Source organism: Diabrotica virgifera, chromosome 8, assembly GCF_917563875.1.
Source record: "Diabrotica virgifera virgifera chromosome 8, PGI_DIABVI_V3a".
NCBI lineage: Eukaryota > Metazoa > Arthropoda > Insecta > Coleoptera > Chrysomelidae > Diabrotica > Diabrotica virgifera.
The window spans coordinates 142,102,817-142,125,964 of NC_065450.1; the positions used below are offsets into that span (position 1 = coordinate 142,102,817).

At 33.3% G+C, this 23,148-nt stretch overlaps 1 protein-coding gene across 4 annotated transcripts in view; it reads right to left on the reverse strand.

Moving 5' to 3' along the window:
• Positions 1 to 23,148, reverse strand: part of LOC114342354 (solute carrier family 15 member 1-like) — a 148,809-nt gene that overhangs the window by 121,447 nt on the left and 4,214 nt on the right. For all 4 annotated transcript variants that reach the window (XM_050658484.1, XM_050658483.1, XM_050658482.1 and 1 more), the window contains exons 4-8: positions 21,968 to 22,054; positions 14,879 to 15,150; positions 9,507 to 9,589; positions 9,280 to 9,462; positions 2,818 to 3,001 (exon numbers count right to left, since the gene is read on the reverse strand). In XM_050658484.1, the coding sequence (XP_050514441.1) occupies positions 2,818 to 3,001; positions 9,280 to 9,462; positions 9,507 to 9,589; positions 14,879 to 15,150; positions 21,968 to 22,054 (809 nt within the window). The remainder of the gene's footprint in view (positions 1 to 2,817; positions 3,002 to 9,279; positions 9,463 to 9,506; positions 9,590 to 14,878; positions 15,151 to 21,967; positions 22,055 to 23,148) is intronic.

The window sequence follows — 23,148 nt, forward strand, 5'->3', positions numbered from 1 at the left end:
TTGTATAAATGTAGAAAATTATTATTGTATGCAACTAATGCCATAAAAATACACTAATACTCCAGGCTGTGGGTGAAAAAACGTGATATAATTCAGGAATTTTTGAAACCTATCAGGTGTTGTAAAGGACGATGCCAGGAATAACTTCTACTAAAATGTGACCAAAAATATTGTGAGCTTTTTTTTTATTGCGATTTTAATTTGTTAAATTTGCAATTTTTAAAGATTTTTAATTTTGCAGCTTAGGATATTCATTCCAGAGAAAAACTTTTTAATAAAAAGTTGTAGTAAATTAAAAAACCTACAATTTGAGCTACGGTAAGTTTAATTTCGTTTATTGGTTATTGCAAAACAGCCTGCGAAAAGTCCAAAATGGCCGTTTTTTACAATTGCGTTATTTATTGTACAAATAATTTTTTTTTAAAGCTTTAAAATGAAGATCATTCAATTCCAAATATAAAAAAAATTGTAAGGCCGGCTTAACGAATTTGTTGCTTAGATATTATAAATTGTTTATCCCAAGAGGTCGAATGTCGAAGGCTATAACTTTTTGAAAAAAAAATCGTAGAGAGTTGGTGAAACATTCAATCTCCTTCTAAAGAGTTATATTTTCATATTCTGATGTAAATAAATGCGTAAAACATTTTTAAACCTCTAATTTTTGGGTTTGAAAATAAGGGGGCAATTTCGTTATAAACATTTAGAGCTGAAGCGGCCCTGTACATTCTATGAGTTTCTAACTTACAGATTATTGTTGCTGAAGACAAAGCGAAGCTTTATGAAAAAATAAAAAAAAATTAGAGCCAATTGAAGCCGAGATAATTGTTTCTTTTTTCTTAAATCGTAGTGCCTTTATTTATAACAATTAAGAAATTATTTTACAGGCATTGACTAAAGAAAGACTTATATTATCTTAAAATAAAAATTATTATAAAATATAGTTACATTGAATTATTATTTTTTTTTTAAATTCGGTGCTTTTGCGAGCGGCCGAATTTTGCAAATCGCCCGGCTCGCTTCAAATCCGATCGCTCGGAAAATTTTTACGTAATTTGTATTAAATTTTCACCGAAAACAATTTAATAATATTACCATTATAATATACAGTCTATTTACCACTGTATTTGTTTTTCTTGATAAACTTTTATATGTGAAATCTCATTTCTGAAGAAATAATATTACAAAAATGATACATATATATGAAATATATAACTATATTTTTAATTTTTTCATTGTTATATAAATATAATAATAATAATGTTACTTCTTATTATACAATATCAAACTTTTTCTTCTTGTAGTGACTATCCGTTTTGGATGTTGGCGACCATCATGGCAATTTGGCAAACCCCATTTGGAAACTGAGAACCAGGAAGGCGAAGGATTACCTTGCTAGAAAATTTACGTACGTCGTTCAACACAACAACTACAAATCTTTTTAGAGCAGCAGTACCGATTTAGCGTGCAAGTACAGATTGCCATGATGGTCGCCAACATCCAAAACGGATAGTCACTACAAGAAGAAAAAGTTTAATATTGTATAATAAGAAGTAACATTATTATTATATTTATATAACAATGAAAAAATTAAAAATATAGTTATATATTTCATATATATGTATCATTTTTATAATATTATTTCTTCAGAAATGAGATTTCACATATAAAAGTTTATCAAGAAAAACAAATACAGTGGTAAATAGACTGTATATTATAATGGTAATATTATTAAATTGTTTTCGGTGAAAATTTAATACAAGTTACGTAAAAATTTTCCGAGCGCGCGGATTTGAAGCGAGCCGGGCGATTTGCAAAATTCGGCAGCTCGCAAAAGCACCGATTTTAAAAATAATTTTTAAAATTAAATATAACTATATTTTATAATAATTTTTATTTTAAGATAATATAAGTCTTTCTTTAGTCAATGACTGTAAAATAATTTCTTAATTGTTATAAATAAAGGCACTACGATTTAAGAAAAAAGAAACAATTATCTCGGCTTCAGTTGGTTGTAGAAAATTTTTATTTTTTTATAAATCTTCGTTTCATCTTCAGCAACAATAATCTGTAAGTTAGAAACTCATGGGATGTACAGGGCCGCTTCAGCTCTAAATGTTTATAACGAAATTTGCCCCCTTATTTTCAAACCCAAAAATTAGAGGTTTAAAATGTTTACGCATTTATTTACATCATAATATGAAAATATAACTCTTTAGAAGGAGATTGGATGTTTCACCAACTCTCTACGATTTTTTTTCAAAAAGGTATAGCTTTCGACATTTGACCTCTTGGGATAAACAATTTATAATATCTAAGCAACAAATTCGTTAAGCCGGCCTTACAATTTTTTTATGTTTGGAATTGAAGGATCTTAATTTTAAAGCTTTAAAAAATAAAAAAAAATTATTTGTACAATAAAAAACGCAATTGTAAAAAACGGCCATTTTGGACCTTTCGCAGGCTGTTTTGCAATAACCAATAAACGAAATTAAACTTACCATAGCTCACATTGCAGGTTTTTTAATTTACTACAACTTTCTATTAAAAAGTTTTTCTCTAGAATCAATATCCTAAGCTGCAAAATTAAAAATCTTTAAAAATTGCAAATTTGACAAATGAAAATCGCAAAAAAAAGCTCACAATATTTTTGGTCACATTTTAGTAGAAGTTATTCCTGGGATCATCCTTTACAACACCTGATAGGTTTCAAAAATTCCTGAATTATATCCTGAAATCGACCTATTTTTCACCCACAGCCTGGAGTATAAACATTTACTTGCTACGTAAATAACTGAAGTGAACAGTTTTAATATGTACCTGCTATTATTCCTCCCACTGCCATCCGATGTAGAGGATTTTCCAGAAAACTATGTTTTGATAAACATGGATAGAAAACTCGGTCTAATATTGGAATAATAATAAGGACCATCGCTGGGTTTACCACTTGCATCTGATCAGGGGATATAAGGGTTCCCAAAATATTTCCATCCATATGAGCAGCCTGTTAAGAGCAAAATATTAAATAATTAACGCAATAAAAGTCCTAGCAGAAAAATATGCTATGTTGAAAGTACTATTGTTTATATAAGGTTGGCCACTCAATAGAGTACCTACGTCCTGGTGATTTGGTGAAAATGCTGAAACTGGTCGATTTATATTCCAAGTAAGACATCTTTTCCTCGTATATAAATATCTGTTATTTATCAATCTCCTTCCTTGGAGTACCACAACCCCTAATTCCTTTACCATATGTGGCAAACCTTTAGACAGGTAATTCGCTGGAAAATTTAAAACATCCATCATTGACAAAAAAAAAATCTTTAGAGATGTTACAGTCCAAAACCAGTTTTTCAACGACCGTTGCAGGTAGCGATCATAAAATGGTAAAAGCCTCGATAGAAATAGACGTTGGGAAAGAGAGATACCGCATAACCCAGAAAAGTCTACACCTACCTGAATAGAGCTTATAATATAAATGAATTTAAAGAACACATCAACAGCATTCTCGAAATTAATAAGAATACAAACCTAAATGTTTAAAACCTGAATAGCATTATACTTAATAGAAGCTATAGAGGAAAGCCCGAAGATTCACTGCCAAAACAAATCACAGAAAAAAGAATGTCCCCAAACACAAGAATTAATCGAAGAGAGATGAAAAATGAAAAGTAATAGAAGCAAAGAATACCGTGAACTATATTATATCTATAATACCGAGAGAGATAAGTAAAATAATACAAAAATCTATTATAGGACAGGCAACTGAAAGTATCAAATAAGAAGAGTAAACAAATCCAAGTATCAAATAACAAACTACTGAAGATAACAAGAGCCTTACAATTCTAAGGAGAAAATTATAAAGAATGGCAAAAAAAAGTAATGAAATTAAACGAGAAAGATGAAAGTACGAAAATAGTATGAGACTTATATACAGAATTATATGAAAGTCACAAAAACGATGATGAGCAACTAACAGAAAAGTTAGAAAACTGGAAACTCAGAATATGTGTCAACCAATGATCGCAATAAACGCCTGATATACCTATCAGCTGAAGAAATAAGGAGTTCAATAAAGAAATTGAAAAAAAAGGAATGTGTGTGTACTTTGTACGCACGCAAGAAGTTGTACTTCTATTATATGATTTGTTAAAAATAAATATACGTTAAACAGTTTGTTTTAATTTTTTTAAACACCAAACTAATTTTGTGCTTACCGCTTTCAAAAAAATAAAAAAAAGTATAGGATTGCTCCGGACCCTAACTCAAGACCTCTCGATCTCTGGCCGAATGCTATACCAAATACACTACGAGGACTGTGTCTGTATCGGTTCGGACGTACCTAATGACAATTCACGGTAACAAACAGACTGGAAGGTGAAGTATAATAAATATACAATAAAATGTTTTAATATTACTCATCTTACTCCTGAGGAAGACAAATCCAAAGACACAAAAATTATAATAAATATATTTACTAAAAACACTAATATATTCTTTTCACACCTTTTCTTGCACTGATATATTTATAAATAACTTGAAAGATTCAGCAACTAAACGCCATACTGTCTGTGTGCGCATGCGCGCAGTATTATGAAATTTTACTCTCAATCGCGCCTAACGAAGTATAACTTCAAAAAAATAAAGCTCCACGAGAAGATAATATCGTTACAGGTGGCTGAAAGACTTTGGTCGATGGCATTTTGGTACATAGTATCAATAAAGTATAATTCTATCTCTATCGTTACAGAAGCCGTACATATAGGAGGAGACTGATTTTGGAGAATATAAAGGAACTGAGGAGGTAATTTTCGTAACCCCCACGTGTCCAAAAATATTATTTTTCAAATAAGAGATGTTTCTAATTCGTCATTTAAAAATACATAGCCTGTCATGTTTATTGCCGATCAAAACCCCACATTTCCAGTTGTAATATTAATTTAAAAGTAGGTGTTTAAAGCAAAGCCCCACATATGATGTGTGAGGGTTAGAGCAAAACCCCACATTTTCTATTCATCAAATGAGGGGTAAGTATTCCAATCACGTGGCTTAAATACATGGTTTTGATTTGATTGTTATGGTTGACAATACACTGTCTATAGTAAATTGATTTGATCAAAACACCACATATCCAAACTTGTTCTGTTCATAACCCCACATATGACATTATGTTTCATGCATAACCCCACATCTAACAACTTTTATATTATAAGTATTTTTAATTTGTTATACCACTTTCTAACCAAGTATGTAGTTTTCTTACCTTATAAACCAATACTGAGTTATAACTATATTACATAAACATGTTTTGGTGAAATAATATAGATGAATCGGTTTTTTTACTCTCCTGAAAAAATAGCCAATGCCAATGTGAACATGTGGGGTTATGAAAATTACCTCCTCAACTGTTCAACTTTTGTCTGCATCAAACTTATGTACCTACCTACAAAATGGCACAGTACACTTGTCATTTTATTAAACAAAAAGGGCGATCCAGCAAACCTTTTGAATTACCGACTCATATGCATGTTAATCCTTATCCGGGCAAGGTGGGCCCGGTGGGCCCGAGACGCCAATTCTTTTATCATGAACTGATAAAAAAATTTTTATTGAATTTTATGCATCACTGAATTTGTTTAGGAGTGTGTTTCCTTCAACATAGTCATGAGCTATTCAAAATATTCATTATCATTTTTGAAATTATTGCGTCGAAAGAATTTTGTCACGTAAAGGGGCAATACGGGCCTGTCGGGCCCTACTTGTATTTATACCTAAAGTCCAAATATTTGTTACAGAAGTTAATCTGGCAGTCAGGTAATGTTTTTGTGGATTATGTAAAAGACTTTATGATTCCGGAAATCCAATAATAAAGTCTAAACGTGCAACAAACAATTTAAACATTTCTTTGATGTGAACATCAAAGAGATGCTTTCAATAGGTGTTATATCTATTCTAAATGAATTGTAAAAACCGATAATGATTGTTGGAATGTAATAGTATTTTTAGGTAGGTACCTATACTTATTTTGAAATAAATAATGCATCTGCTATCAGTCGTTTGATACCGATGCTAGTGTCGACAACTACTAAGCCAGTAAAATTATATTGAATTACAGTGAACGTAGATAGTGCGAGTACAATGTTACGAAAACCATTATCAGCTGCAGAACTGCAAGATATTGCTAATCATTTATGGGATTCCCATTATGAAGAATCTCCTGAAGTAGTTGGCATTGAAAGTGACTCTGAAATTGAAGATCATCTTTCGGAAGCAAGTGAAGAGGATGATCAGCAAGTAGTATTGAGTGATAATGAAGAAGAATGTGTAGCTACCAGTTCCCAGATTTCAGAGTGTGTAATTTTTGAAACTAAGGATGGAACTAACTGGAAGTGTCAACCACAACCGACGTATGCGATCCTGCGACATAATAAAAAGCAATATGCACAAAGTAATGTTAGCCCCTGGTCAAAGTGTGGATGATCCTGTTGATTCCTTTTGTTTGTTTGTGGACGAAAAAATTGTGAACGAAATAGTGAAGTGTATAAATGAATAAGCCAAAAAAGTCCTGGGGATAGAGAACTGGACATATTGCGACTCTACAGAGATATATGCCTTTATTGGACTCCTACTAACTGCAGGGCACCTGAGCGTCAACAATCATAATGTAGATATACTTTGGAGTAAGTTATATGGCCCTACTATATTTTCTCTTTTATACTCTTTTCTCAGAAGGGTTTTCACACAATAATGAAAGGCAACAACACCGTAATCTTTTTCCAGGGTATGCGTAAATACCAATCCCTCTTTTCAAATAAAATGGCCTATTAGATTTACAAAAGATTTTATTTATTTATTTATTAAGTCTTCTTTGGCTCCAAATCTTTATTACTTGTAAATAAATATTTTTTCTACAAAAGTTTTTTTGCATTTCATTATTTTGTGCAAATCCTTCAGGTAGATCGCACCCTCGAGGTAGACCGCATAGGTACTATAGTAGCACCTTTTTTAATCTAGAGAATTTAAATTTAACTTTAATAAAAAATTAAAAATGAATATTAGACATAATATATGGGTAAATATGAATAGTACATTAACCTTTGTGTCTATACCCAGGTACCTGGATATCATTGGTAATTGTTTTATCTAAATAATTGGCGATAGTACAAATATTTTTATTCCAGTTTCTAGTTATTCCTAAAATTATTCAAAACGAAGAGATTTATAATAAAATCAAAAGAAAAAAATGCATATAATATATTAAAAATACCTGTCAAAGTTGTTACACCATTAAGTCCACTCCCGTGGCACCCGGGTAACAATAATGTTTAGTAAATCATGAAGCTGTGTCTAGTTTTTTTACAATGAAAGTGATATAGAAACATAAATAAAAGTTACATTTCAAACATATTTTCCGCACTTACTTATTTTTACGAAATGTTTGTTACATAATGGACGATTACAAACATTACATAATTTTGGTGTCTTTCTTTTCGGTAAAAACATGCAAATGTAGCAATTTCCAACAATTTTGAGGCGTCCAGTGGAATCTCGGAGAGGTAATGACTCTGCTGTATTACTTGAATCTGTAGGTAGAGGTTTTCCTAACATGCACTCAATTCCTGACCTGGATGAAAAATTTTGATATACATTTGGCACTTTAGATCTAGCATAAATTGCAGGCATCACTAGTTGTTTCCCTAAGTCTTGTAGAAAAATTCTACGCTTACTAGTTTCAGTAGAACTCTGTGGATTTGTATTATAGGTTGCTAGGCAAGCTACGTCTAGGATATGGTAAAAGGAAGCTACTGGCCAACGCAAAGTCCTGCGTTTAGTGGAATATTGAGAAACCATTTTGTCCATGTTGTCTACGCCTCCTTTAGTTTTATTATAGTACTGAATTATTTCAGGTTTATTTTTTGAGCCACTTAAATTATCGTTGTCATGCATTGTTGACAACAAGATAAGATTTTTCCTTTTGTGGCACATAATGAACAAGTGGTAACATGACTGCACTGAATCCATATAATGACGATTCAGGCTCACGCTCTGGCGAAGGCAGCATTTCTTGTGGAATATATGGATTTTTTCTTTTTATTATCATTAGTTAGTACCAACTAATGATAAATTCGAAGACAACAGGAGACGGGGTAGTGGAAGAGTTGTGAAAAAATTATCCATTGTTATGTTTCGTCCAGAATTTTTGTATTTGTAACACAAATCTTTTACTACGCGTTCACCTTGAGTAGTTTCACGTCCAGTTGAATTTTTTCCAGTATATATTTGTCTAGAAAGTGGATACGAATTACCGTCAAGCGAATTATCGTCGAAACTATGAGCGAAGTGTACCGAAACAATGCCGGGTACCTGGGTAGTACGGGTATAGACTACCGTATCAGGTACTTGGGTATAGACACAATGGTTAAAGAAGAGTGGTGGGCCCAACGGACCCGAGTTGCCCGGTTACGTAAGTAAAACGTGTTGCCCGGATAAGGGTTAAACCACCTCTACGTTATTCCCAAGAATAATAACAATCAGACTGAAAACAACCCAGAGAACAGGCGGGTTTTAGGAAAACTTTGGCACTAACGACCACCTAAGCCGCTTATAAGGGATTATATAAAAATCCATCGAATACCACCCACTACTGGTTCTGTCTTTCGTATACTTTCGCAAAGCATTTGATACGATAGAAATTAACAACGCAATGAGAGAGATGAAGGAAGGTCGTATAGATTATAGGAACTTCAAACTGATCGTGAACATATACTTACAATAATGCAACCATCACCGCAAGACTACACAAAAATACAAAACGCATAAAAAGCAAACGAGGAATTAGACAGGAAGCCACGTTATTTCCCAAACTCTTTAAAATAGTTCTGGAACATGCTATTATACAGTTGGAGTGAGATGGCAAAAGAATCAATGTTAACTTATTGAGTTATGACTTCGAACTCTGCTTATTGAGTTAGATACCGCCAGTAAGTAAGTTGGTTTGAAAGTGAACAAAGTCGGGAAAAGAGAAGTCATCCTAGAAAAAATCTGGAAAACCTGGAGCATGAATATTCAAGAATCGAGAAAATTAGATCAGGAAGGAAAATAAAAAGCAAGAGAGAGGAAAAAGTGGAGTAAATTTGTTAGGATACAGCGTAGAAGACCACACATCGATACCGTCTGGTAAAAGGGGATTCTCGATTATCAAAATTATGAAAGAGGTTTAATATAAAATGTTAAGTCTATTCTAGTATTGTTATCTATCAAAACAAAAAAGAATATATTTACCTGAAAAGTCCATCGAGATCCTTGCTGGTCAAACAACGACCAAAAAATTGGTAATGGTGTAAATAATAGCAGTATTCTACAAACTATTTTAATATCCTCTATTAACTGAGGGCTATATTCCGTTTTGCCAATGTCTATCCAATGTCCTGAGCTTTTTCTTCTTATTTTCATTCCTACAGCGTACTAAAGTTTTGTTTTAAGTTTATAAATATTGGTCAAATACATACCCAAATACATTTAAGGAACTCCATGGTAACTTTCTTTTTGGGAGCTTTTAGTTTGTAAAAGTTTCTTCCGATTACAAAGAGAACTAAAATTTTAATATAATTATTTTTATTGTGTAAAAAATGAAAACTTTATTTCTATTTTATAATGATTAATGATATAGAATAAACAAAATAGAAATAGATTCAGACTTAGAAATAAAACGTATAATAGCAATGACTTTAACTACTTTTATGAAAGTAAAATGTCATTTCTTTGTAATAATAATCTCAGATTAGAACTAAGGCAAAGAATGGTTACGTGCTATGTTTGATCTGTACTTTTGTGTGATACAGAAACGTGGACACTAAAAGTATCGATCACATATATACATATATACGTATAAAAGTATACATGAACAGAATTGAAGCACTGGAAAAATGAATTCATAGACAGATGCTAAAGATACCTTGGACAGCAAGAAAAACTAATGAGGAAGTACTAAGGAAAGTCAACAAAGATTGGGAACTGCTAAAGACCGTTAAATGCCGGAAGGTATCTTATCTGGAACATAGGGTGAGGCAAAATCGATATAAGATATTACAACTGATCCTTAAAAGCCAAATAGAGGGCCGTAGATGTGTAGGAAGAAAACAAGCTTCTTGGTTAATAAATATTCGTGAATGAAGACAGATATCAAATGCAAGATAATTATTCTATGTTGCAGAAGATCGAGAAACCTTCGCAATGGTGATCGAAAACTTCGGATAATTCTGATATGGCACGTCAAGAAGAAGAATGACTAATGAATAAGTTAACCTCTTACTGCATACTGTCTAGAAATTCGGAACATGACGCCTTATTTTCAAACAGGTATAGTAGTTTGAAGTTGCACTACAACTTACGCTGTATTTTGCACGCCTCACTTCTTTTTTTGAAGTTATACTTCTTTACGATCGAGAGTGAAATTGTATAATGCCGGGCGCAGGCGCATACAGACAGTATGTATTTCGTTGCTAATCTTTCAAGATATGTATGTATCAGCGCTGTCAGCGCAAATAAGTCATATTATATCATATAAAAGGATATATTAGTGTTCTTAGTAAATGTATTATTTATTATAATTTTTGTGTCTTTGGATTTGTCTTCCTCGGGAATAAGATATTTTATAATAATAGTAAGTATATTTAAAGTATTTTTGTATTTGGTCTATTAAATTTGTCAGTATGTATGAGAAATCTTGTAACCTGTCAAAGCGAAGGGGATATAGCTCAGTGGTAGAGCGTGTGACCGGAGATCAAGAGGTCCCGGGTTCAAATCCCGGATGAATCATATTTTTTTTTATATTTTTGGTATCGTTTTAATAAAAAATTTTTAAAAGTGGTAGGTAAAGAAAGTTAGTTTAATATTTAAATAAAATACAAATAACCTGCTAAGTATATTAATTTCGTTGAAATCATAATAATAGAAGTAGAACTTCTTACGTGCATACAAAGTACACACACATTCTTTTTTAAATATTGCCGCCCGTTTCTTTCCCGTGAGGTGTCTTTTCTTTCCCGGCCTCAAAAATAAAACATACAAAAAACAAATGTTTGATGCAACTAAAATTACCATTATTCTGGTAAGTATTTCTAATTGTGATTTTTGTATTATGTCCTTCAACTCAATCACATATTATCAATTTATCATTTAGTTCTTTGTGGCATATTCGAAACAACTTGGAAGGCTGGGAATTTTGGGTGGAAGATACTAACGTAGACGAACATTTTTATAAAGAGGGCGAGGATGTCATAATAGGGCTTTTCATCGATTGTCATTTGTTTCGAGCTTCTGTCATATGTTATATAATCTGTGTGTAATATTAATATACACGGATTATGCGACATATGACAGAAGCTCGAAACAAATTACTGTGAATGAAAAGCCTTATTAAAGAAAACTATCTCCGATAATGAAAATTATGTAGCTCTTTTGGCCCGAGCTGTAGCAACAAGGTTGCTACAGCAACAGAAAACACCGGGTCTACCCCAAAATCCAAACAGCCAAAATCCCGAGAGCCAAAATCCTGACGGCCAAAATACCGACACGCCAGAATCCCGACAGGTCAAAATCCCGACACGCCAAAATCCCGACAGGATTGATAAGTTCCTTTTTAACATATAATTACATTTACTTCTGGTTTTTTGTTTATTATGGCTATTTTTTTTTATTTTTGTTACTAAACAAAAGTATGTACCATTTAATATCAACTAATTTTCTAAATAAAATTTCTAACATGGGTATATGAATTAAATTATTTTTTTGTCAATATATAGTCCAATATTACATGTACATATAATAATCACATCCTGAATTCAAGTTTACTTTCATATAATAGATTATCACGTCACTTACAACCTTTCATTTCAGTAAGTATAGCTTTTATATTATAAAATGAAATGATTAGATTTTTTATTATCCGAGGATTGTTGCATGTCGGGATTTTGGCCTGTCGTGATTCTGGCGTGTCGGGATTCTGGCGTGTCGGTGTTTTGGCCGTCGGGATTTTGGCGGTCGGGATTTTGTCTGTCGGGATTTTGGTCACCACCGGAAAACACCAGGTTCGTTTTGATTGGAAAGATACACATTTGAGATTATCTGACGAAAAGATATTATTCAAGGGGTCTCAGTCGTTACGAAACTATAATTTGGACAGAGTGTTAGAGTATTTAGCTTTAAAAAGAATGGTTATAAGATATAAGAAATAACCATGGGAACGAAAATGCAAGGATATTGAATGATGTCTAGGTGGAAGCAGGTCTTTGTAATATAAATGTATTTAAAAGTCATCACTCAAAATAACTACAAGAGTCTAGACCTTAATATCTCATAGACACCCAGACGATAGCTAATCCATGGATCAACAATTAACATGGAGACAACCTACCTGTCAAACATATACAAGCCTGCTGAACTTATAAAAAACGCAATACCAACGCTTTTTAAAGTGCTTTCAAAACTTTTTAATAGATATTGAAAGGGAAATAGTATACTTCAAAGCTGGAGTGCATGACAAATTACACAGATCCATAAAAAAGTGGATAAGGCAGACTGAGCTGGAACAACAGTCAGAATTTGGAGTTGCAAGATCTTGCATCGACCACTCAAGGATAGATCAACTCATCCGTTATGTGTGGACTTGACAAAAATGTATGATACGATACCTACCCCTATGGTAAAAAAATATATACCTAGTTAATTTTTTTCCATTTCCTCGACATGTGCTGTAATAGTTAGACATTGTGGAGAATGACGCTCATTAGCAGGAATTTTGACTATTTATCATCAAAAGGCAGGAATATTTTTTTTAATACGTTTGTAGTTGCTTTTGCGATATCAAATACCCATATTTTTTAACGATAACAAAAAAACATACATTAAGTATATGTGCTTCTACCATATATGGATTCTTAATACAGGGGCGTGCATTGGGGCAGTCCGTAAAAGAATATATCCTTAGAAAAACCCTAAAACGTCAGATTAGGACAAGGTAAGTTAACTACATGAAGAACAGTGTATATTTCAAAAATCTAACGATCTGAACGAGGCGTAAGGAAATGGTCGAGTCACAAAGTTTCACAAAAAAAGCGAATATGTCGCAAAATGAACATCAAATCGAAAAACAGAAAAATGCGTTTTCAACATTTTTCAAAAATCTATCGAATGGCACCAAACACGACCGCTACGAAGGTGGGGCGGGGTTATTTTAACATCTTAAATAGAAACCCCCATTTTTTTATTGCAGATTTGGATTCCTTACATAAGAATAAGTAACTTTTATTCAAGAAATTTTTTCGATCTATAGCTAGATGGCGCTAGAATCGGACAAAACAATTTTTGGAAAATTAAATTAAAAAATAGAAAATCCCCACTAAAATGGGAAACTTAACTTTTTTGGTTTTAGGACCTAATCTTCACTCTTCATAACCCAATAGGTCGCTATGACGCTTTAGTAACTGCAAATTTAGCATCCAAGGGTCCCCTGCTGTTAATAATTATTAGTTTGAACTAAACTCATGACGTAATTTTCTCCGAATTATAAAATAGGCGCTTGGTTTCTTTTCGAATAACCGTATCCAAGTAGTACGAGAGGTGAACTAAATATGACTTGGCCTTTCCTAATAACTTTTTATTGAATTATAATTGCAACAATTAAACAAAACTCCATTTTTCTATATATATATATATATATATATATATATATATATATATATATATATATATATATATATATATATATATATATATATATATATCATACTGATGACGACTAATAAGTCAGAAACACGTGTCTATGGTTGCATTCCATCTTGTGCATATTTTGTTTTTTATATATATATATATATATATATATATATATATATATATATATATATATATATATGCATATATATATATATATATATATATATATATATATATATATATATATATATATATATATATATATATATATATATATATATATATTCCTGCCTTCTGTATGCATTTTTCCCAGCGGCTAGGAAGTTGCTTTATTTCATTTTCATAAAAAGAATGAGGCCGAGTATCTAACCAATTGCTCACGAATTGCTCCACTTGATTATCATCATCAAAACGCGCTCCGCCTAGTGCATCTTTTAATGAACCGAACATGTGGTAATCACATGGTGAAGGATCAGGACTGTATGCAGGATGTTCAAAGAAATCCCAATGCATTTCCGCTATTTTTTCTTGTTAGCTGTATGCGGTCGAGCGTTGTCATGCAAAAGCAACACATCTGGTGTACGACATCCCTTTCTTTTGGACCTATAGGCAACTCGAACACGATCCAAAAGACTACAGTAATAAGCTGCATTAATGGTTCGTCTCTCATGAAGAAAATTTAGCAACTAAATTTCACGATAAACTCAAAACATGTCGCTAAATCTTTGCCTGGAGACAAACCAGTTCTCGCCTTTATCAGACAACTTTTGGACGTCGCGTCGTTGATGACTTTTGTTTTGTACGGCATCTCGTCCTTCACGAACTTGTCTATGCCAAAAATTCACTTGTATATTGGACAGTGTTGGCTCCCCATATTGATATTTTAGTCTTCACCAAATTTCAGCGGGACCAAAATTTTCTTTTTCAAAGAATTTGATAACAATGCGTTGTGCAACCGAACATGGCGCTCTCGCTCATCGCATCAGTAACTGGCTGTACGTCATTAGAGAACAGGCGGTAGCGCGCAGTCACACATTAGACTATAACCTGCCACCACAGGACTAATTTAGATATATCCGCCAGTTTATGCTAAGCGGGGACGGAAAGGTCGGTTCATATTTGATTCACCCACGTATATTTTGGTTTCAATTATATTATAAGTACTTACATATAGATAGAATCATCAAGACTGCAGGAAATCCAAAACCCAGTGCATAACAAGTATCATCGCCAAAGCAAGGAACTTTTTTTAAAATTGGCGTTACCATCATTCCAACAAATCCTCCAAGATTAATGGTAAAGTAAAATATCGAGAAAAAATGCATCAGCAATTTGTTTTGTTCTGGTAGACTAAATTGTTCGGCTCCGAACGCTGCAACGCATGGTTTGATGCCTCCTGTTCCAATGGCTATAAGGGTCAAACCCACAGCTGAGTACAGGCTGCAAATCAAAATTTATTAGGAGGTAGACGCAAAATCTTGGTCCAATGCTTTTTAAATGCATTCATTTTTTTCGAATCCTGAGAAAACTAATAAGTACTTTTGAAAAATTTAAACGCAGAATGAAAGATTACATTATTACCGAGTGCCGAAAGTCCCTGGAGACTTCTATAATGTTTATTTTAATAAGTTACAGGGGTGAAAAAAAAAGAGAAAATTTAATGTTATTTTTAATTTCAAATATTTCATTCAAAAGAAACTTTTTGTTTCTTCTAAGGGTTTGGCCCTCGGCAATAATGTAATCTTCCGTTCTGCGTTTAAACTATTTATTAATCATTCAAAAATATTTATTAGTTTTTTTACGATTCGACAAAATTGAATGCTTTTAAATAGCATTTGACCAAGATTTTGCGCCTACCCTTTTAAGTAAAGACATTAAAACTAAAGGCTGTGTTTGGAGTCTTATCATACCAGCCGACGAGTAAAGACGTTAAATTCTAATTAATATTAGCTTACAGTTTTTGCAAAAGTTAAAAACGCGTTTTGTGAATGTGTTATTTTAACGATAAACATTGGTAAGGTGACTTTATTTAAATACATATTATAGACGACTTCAAAAATAGGCCAGTATTTACTGGTCCCAAATAATTGATATTTTGGCATACAAAATATCAATTTCTATATCATGGCATCCTAATCTACGTTAACTATACCTACTTCTACACCAGACCAACAATCTCTAGAACCTAAAAGCTACTCTTCCGTAACCGACAACTAACCACTAATGTTTTTCCATCAAGAAACCAAGCAATTGTGTTCGATGCAATTGACAACACCAAAATTGAAGATTACCTCCACAGTTTAAGCCAAATTATTCGACCAATAAATATTATTTTCTGTTCAAAGCTATCCAACAACAGAATGTGCATTTACTTAGCAAATGAAAAATTAGTGGACGACTTTATTACCAACCACGGAAAAATCAAAGTTAATCAACAACTCTTACAAGCACGACGACTAATCACACCCAGCCAACGACTAGTACTCTCAGGCGTATGTCCATCTATTCCACACTCAATCTTAGAATCCGAATTGCAAGCACTTGGTGTCAACCTTTTGTCACCCTTATCATTTCTCCGTATAGGGACTTCCAGTCCTGAGTTCCAGCATATATTAAGCTTTAGGCGACAAACCTATATATCCCCTTTAACCAACCATACCTTACCCGATTCTTTTATTATAACCCACGAGGAGACATCATATAGAATATGGATATCTTTAGACAACCAGACTTGTCATATATGCAAAAACACCAAGCATTCAGCAAAAGACTGTCCAACAAAGGCATCTGTATCAGGTGACACCACTTCAATTCCTCAAAACACAGAATCAGGTGAGAACTCTATTGAAAATAATTACAATCAGGCGACTAAAGAACTAACGAGTGGCATCCCACAAAATAAAACCGAACTTAACGATCAAGTTGTACAAAATGAAACACTAAGCACAGAACTCCAAACTAACCAAATAGAAACAGATCCAATATCACAAAAACGCACAGTTTCTGAGCGTTCTCCAACTCCTTCATCAGAACACGCTTTTGAAGTACCAAAAAACAAAGAGAAAAAGACTAAATTAAACCAAGGCAATAAACCAAAAAAGACGTTAGAGGAAATGCTCAAACCTACAGAAGAATTATTTAGAGACCAAAATTCCAGTTATTCCTTAAACTATGATCAACTAATAGATTTCTTCGAAAATTGTACAGGATCTTCCGACCCTATAAGCATTACAAAAATGTATACCAATGAAATTTCTGAAGTTACAGACCTACTGACAAAAATTTATCCTAAACTAATTGACCGAAAAATTAAAAGTACATGCACCCGAATAAGAAATAAAATTTTACGACAGATTGATCCGGACTTCCATACCGAACCAGAAAGCGACACCTCTACGGAAACATATTAAAATATCAATATCATTCACTAGTTTAATTCAATGGAATCTTAATGGGTATTACACCCATTTAGAAATGTTGCAAATACTAATCTCAAAATACAGACCCATGATTCTATGTTTACAAGAAACTAATTTTAAAAACAACACTGCACATAAACTAAAAAACTTTAATTGTTTCTTTAAAAATCGACAACATGCTAAAATCGCCAGTGGAGGAGTAGCCATATACATAAAGGACAGGACGACATTAATAGCACAGCAATACCACTAGAAACAAACATTGAGGCAATTGCAGTCAGAATCAAAGACGTAACTAGTTTTTCCCTATGTAACATATACATCCCCCCAATCAAGAACTTAACCATAACGAAATATCGGATCTTTTAGAACAAATACCTACTCCACGATTAATTGTCGGGGACTTCAACGCACATAATCCTTTATGGGGTTCAAAAAAATTAACACATCTTGGTAGAAAAATAGAAGTACTTCTGGAAAAACTCAACCTAAATTTACTTAATGATGGACAAGATACCCGTTTCGACATAAGAACGGGCGAGGGTTCTGCTATCGACCTATCTATATGTGAACCATCAATAACGCATACACTTTCATGGGATGTATTACCAGAGCCATACGACAGCGACCATTATCCTATTTTAATCCATAACGAAGATGCATCTACAGCTATACCAGAAGCAAAATGGAACTTAAAAAATGCGGATTGGACGAAATTTCAAAATTATATCGAACGCAACTTGCATGCCATAAATGAAAATAGTAATGTGAACGAAAAGGTAGATTTCATTACAAAACTAATAATAGATTCAGCAAACAAAAATATTGGAAAAATTAACTTCAATAGTAAATTCCATCCAGTTCCTTGGTGGAATCATGAATGTCGACAAGTAATACAACAATCCAAAAAAGCGTTTAATAAATTCAAACGACAGAAAAATGAACAAAACTCTTTAGAATATAAACGATTAAGAGCTATAGCCAGATTTACTATCAAAAAAGCTAAGCGCGAATCTTGGAAAACATACGTTTCAACAATTGACAGTTCTACTCCAATGACAACTGTATGGAAAAAAGTAAAAAGAATATCTGGTGCAAAATCACACAAGTCAATAAATCTGTTAGAGCAAAATAATATAATATACAAATCCCAAAAGGAAATATCAAATATACTGGCATTAGCTTATGAAAAAAATTCAAGCGACGCAAACTATTCACCAAATTTCTTAAGGAACTAAAGAAATGAAGAAAGATATACCATAGATTATGAAGATCAAAATAATAGTGAAATAAACTTTCCAATATCGATGGATGAATTAGAAGCGGTAATAAAAAACTGTAAGAACTCGTGCCCTGGACCAGATAATATACCCACTATTTTTCTAAAAAACCTCACCTACCCATCTAAAGAACACTTACTCAGCATTTTCAACTTAATCTTCTCGAAAAGTTTATTTCCAAAATCGTGGAGAAATTCAATAATAATTCCTATTCCTAAGCAAAGTAAATCAAAATCAGATCCCGAAACATAATATAGGCCAATATCTCTTACTTGTAGTATGGGCAAAATGCTAGAGAAAATAATAAATAACAGACTAATGTGGTATCTGGAATCAAAAAAATTAATTATACCAGAACAGAGTGGCTTCAGAAAACATCGTTCTACTGTAGATAATCTTATTGACGTAGAATCGGAAATACATGAGGCTTTTGCAATTAAACAACATTGTATCGGAATATCTTTCGACATTCGTAAAGCCTATGATACAGTGTGGAAATTATCAATATTAAAAACTCTTAGCGAATGGAAAATTAGAGGTAATATACTCAAATATATATCAAACTTATTAGAAAATCGACAGTTTCAAGTCAAAGTAGATGGCGTATATTCCTCAACAAGAAATCAAGAAAATGGTATACCACAGGGCTCGAACCTTAGCACAACTTTGTTTCTTATAGCTATGAACTCTATTACCGCAAAAATTAAACATCCTGTAAAAGCTAGGCTATATGCAGATGATTTGGTTATACTTTGTAGAGGAAAGAACCCAACAACCATCCATACCCATGTCCAAAAAGCCATAAATCATATTGAAGAATGGTCATCCACAAGTGGACTTCAGTTTAATACCCTTAAAACCAAAGCAGTGTGTTTTACGAAAAGCCACCAAATACAACTGAAGAACTTATACTTAAATGAAGCACAGGTTAAATATGTAGACGAAGTTAGTTTTCTCGGTATGATATTTGATCAAAAACTAACTTGGAAAATACATTTAGAATATTTAAAAAAGACATGTCAGCCTGGAATAAATTTGTTACGATCACTTGCAAACAAAAAATGGGGCGCCGACTCGTCTACATTACTACATATCTACAAGGCCCTAGTACGTTCCAAACTTGACTACGGCTCAATCGTTTACAATTCCTCAAAAAAGACGTACTTAAAAACAATAGATGTGATTCAAAATACAGGTCTTCGAATTTCCTTAGGAGCACACCACACAAGTCCAATACAAACTCTATGCTGGGAGACTGGAGAGATCCCACTCACGTTTAGAAGACAATATCTAAGTCTTTCTTATGCCGCTGCAGTATCCTCTAATCAAGATAACCCAGTTATACACAACGTATTTGTTGACCGCTTTAAAAGTTGTTTCCAAAATTCAAATAGAACTGATCACCCTTTTTATTACCGCATACAAACTTATTTATCAAAAATAGGTATTCATTTTCCAGACACCTACGATATTTCCGCAATCCAAACCCCTCCACCTTGGACAATTCGCCTTCCCTCTACTGATACCAGCTTATTGCGACTAAACAAATCAGAAACGCCTGCAAGTCAAATCAATCAAGAATTTCTTAAAATATTAAGCAAATATGGTAGCTGCTTCAAAGTTTACACCGATGCCTCCAAAAACGAAGACGGAACTGGCGCAGCAATCTACTCGTCAGATTACACAGCAGCTTATAAGTTACCTTCATATACAACAACGTTCTCCGCTGAACTGTTTGCTATTCTAAAAGAATTGGCTCTGATAGTTAACAAAAATAATAAGAGAAACATCATTATCACAGACTCTCTCAGCTCAATATTGGCATTAAAACAACTCTATTCTGATCATCCACTACTACTTTTCATTAAAAAGGAACTGAAATATGCAGAAAATATGAATATTAAAGTTAATTTTATTTGGGTACCATCTCATACTGGAATCGAAGGTAACGAGGTTGTGGACAAAATAGCAAAGAATGCACCTAATAACCCAAACGCAGAAGAGAACATGAAACCCCTACACAGCGACCTGAAAGCATATTTCAAAGTAAATACTTTTAAAATATGGCAGGATACATGGAGGGACTCATCAACCAAGCCAAACAAAGTTGACATTAACCACAATCAAATTCCACAATTCAAAAACAGAAGAGAGCAAGTAATCTTCACTCGTCTCCGGATTGGCCATACTCGATTAACCCATGACTACATACTCAACGTGCCGATCAACCTGTGTGTGATTTGTGTAGAAGTGTCCTTACCGTAAAGCATTGTTTATTGCAGTGTCCGAAGTATAAAGTGCAACGAAAAAAGTAACATTAAATAGTGCACTCGGAAAAGACAGTGACACAAAAAGCATCTTCACATTCCTCAAAGACTGCAACCTCTTACCAAAAATATAGTATTTTACTTTACTTTGTATAGATTTAGAGCTTTTTATAATTTCTTATTGTTATGTTTAAAATCTATTTTTAAGTTATAATTTTGTAACACAATCCATACACGCTAATAACCCTGCGTGGTTGATGCGTAATGTAAGGAAAAAAAAAGGTCTTTCTGGTTCCTGATTCGAATAACTAAACCTCACAAATATTTCAAACCTCAAAGTTGATATTTTATTGCTGGGCAATAAAAATTAATGTATGGCATAAATAGCGTACTAAAGCAATTACATACTTATTAGTATGCCTTGTCCCCTTCCTGTAATAGGACTGTATGACTCTTGAAATCAAAGTATGTATACAGTGTGTCAATTTGAAAAGGTATCAGCCTCTATAATTTGGTCCCTATAGAAAATTTAAAAATATGCAGAAACCCGTCAAATTTATTTATGAGGGGGGCATTTTGTAGACCCTGTGATCAACCCTCTAGCGGAGGCGGACACCCCCAAAATCTTTAATGGAAAGAGGGGTTGAGTGATAGGTCGTTCAAATACCTTTTCACGCCTACCACATACATAAGTAAAACCTTAAAGATATTTAAGTATAAAATGTTTTGTAATAAAACATAAAAATTCAATGAAAAGTAACTTATGTTATAGATATTCGAAATGTTGTCCACTATTTTGTAAACAGTGATAAAGCCTACTCTCAAACTCATCTCTAACATTTCGAAAAACTTCAGGATGAAGTTCCCTACACTCGGCTGTTATCATTTCCTTTAAATCTGCCAAATATCGACGTTGTGTTTTGAAGACAATTGGCTTTAGATATCGTCATAGGAAAAAATCTATAGGTGCTAGCTCGGGTGATCGTGGTGGTCATTCTATTACTCCGAAAATCCATCAGCCAGGAAATCTATCATTTAGCCACTGTCTAACTGGAAAAAAGTTATGTGGTGGGCCAGTTAAAATCTCCTCAATGAATAAAGATTCAAAAGTTTAGGATGAAATTCCAATGTTTATAACAAACTACCTTTCGAATATTTGCAAGGTGTATATTAAACCCTTATAAACAGACTCGGACTTGAAATACGTGAATTAAAACATAAAGGTTTTTTGGATAGTTACAAATGTTCACGTCTGTTAGTCATATAAAAAAGAAAATAAATAAGTACTTACATTGGCGATAAATTTATAATAGGGACGGCTGCCAAAAACATGACAATATGTCCGATTAAGTAAATAATTCCGAAATTTCTAATAGTGCTGCAAGTAAAATATTTATTTTAATCATAAGTATATTATTCCCATGTATGGGACAGAATACAAGCAAGAAACGAGATGAAAGCGAGTGGAAGTGAAGTTTCAAGGCAAAATATAATGAACTACACAGGCAAGTAAAACGACCAAATCATGATACTATTAATATAATTATAATCATTATTTGATATTGTTTTATACTGCTGGCGCGGCTTTGAGATTATAGCAGGGTAGTCTGCTATCTCTACGGCATACCAGGACGGTAGGAGGGCCAGTGCTACGCTTCAACCTTAGCTGAGTTTCAAGATGAGTCGACCTGGGTCCAGTTCTTCTTTAAGTGTCTTTTTCCTTTCCCTGCATAATCATTTGGAGCAAGTTGTATCTCTCTCCACGTGTAATGTGTCCGAGATATTCCAATTTTATTGTTTTGATAGTATTTAAGATTTCCATTTCTTTATTCATCTCTCTCAGAACCTCTTTGTTTGTGACGTGTTTTGTCCACGATATTTTCAGAATCCTTCTGTACACCCACAGATATAATGATTCTAGTTTTTTCATTGATGCAGCATTCAAGGTCCAAGCTTCCATTCCATAAAACAAAGTCAAGAAAACGTAGCACCTAACCAAACTAACTTTTACCTCCAACTTCAAGTCTCTTGTGCAGAGCACTTTTCTCATTTTGTTAAAATTTGCTCTAGCGTTTTCTCTTCTGATTTTGATAACCTGGAAGTAATCACCTATGGAGTTGGTCATTATTCCAAGATATGCATATTGGTCGACTCGTTCGACATTGGATCCGTTTATGAAGAGGTTCTCGTTATTTCTTTGCGTTTTCGATATTCTCATAAACTTTGTCTTCTTGACGTTCATTGTTAGACCGTATTCTTGTCCAAACTCCGCTATTTTGGCCACCAGCCTCTGAAGATCCGCAATATTTTCTGCTAAGATGACAGTGTCATCCGAATATCTAATGTTGTTAATCGGAACTCCATTTACCTTTATTCTAGATGTGTCAACCTCAAGAGCTTTTTTCAAGACCTCTTCCGAGTGAACATTAAAAAGAATGGGCGACAACTCACATCCCTGTCTCACCCCACGTC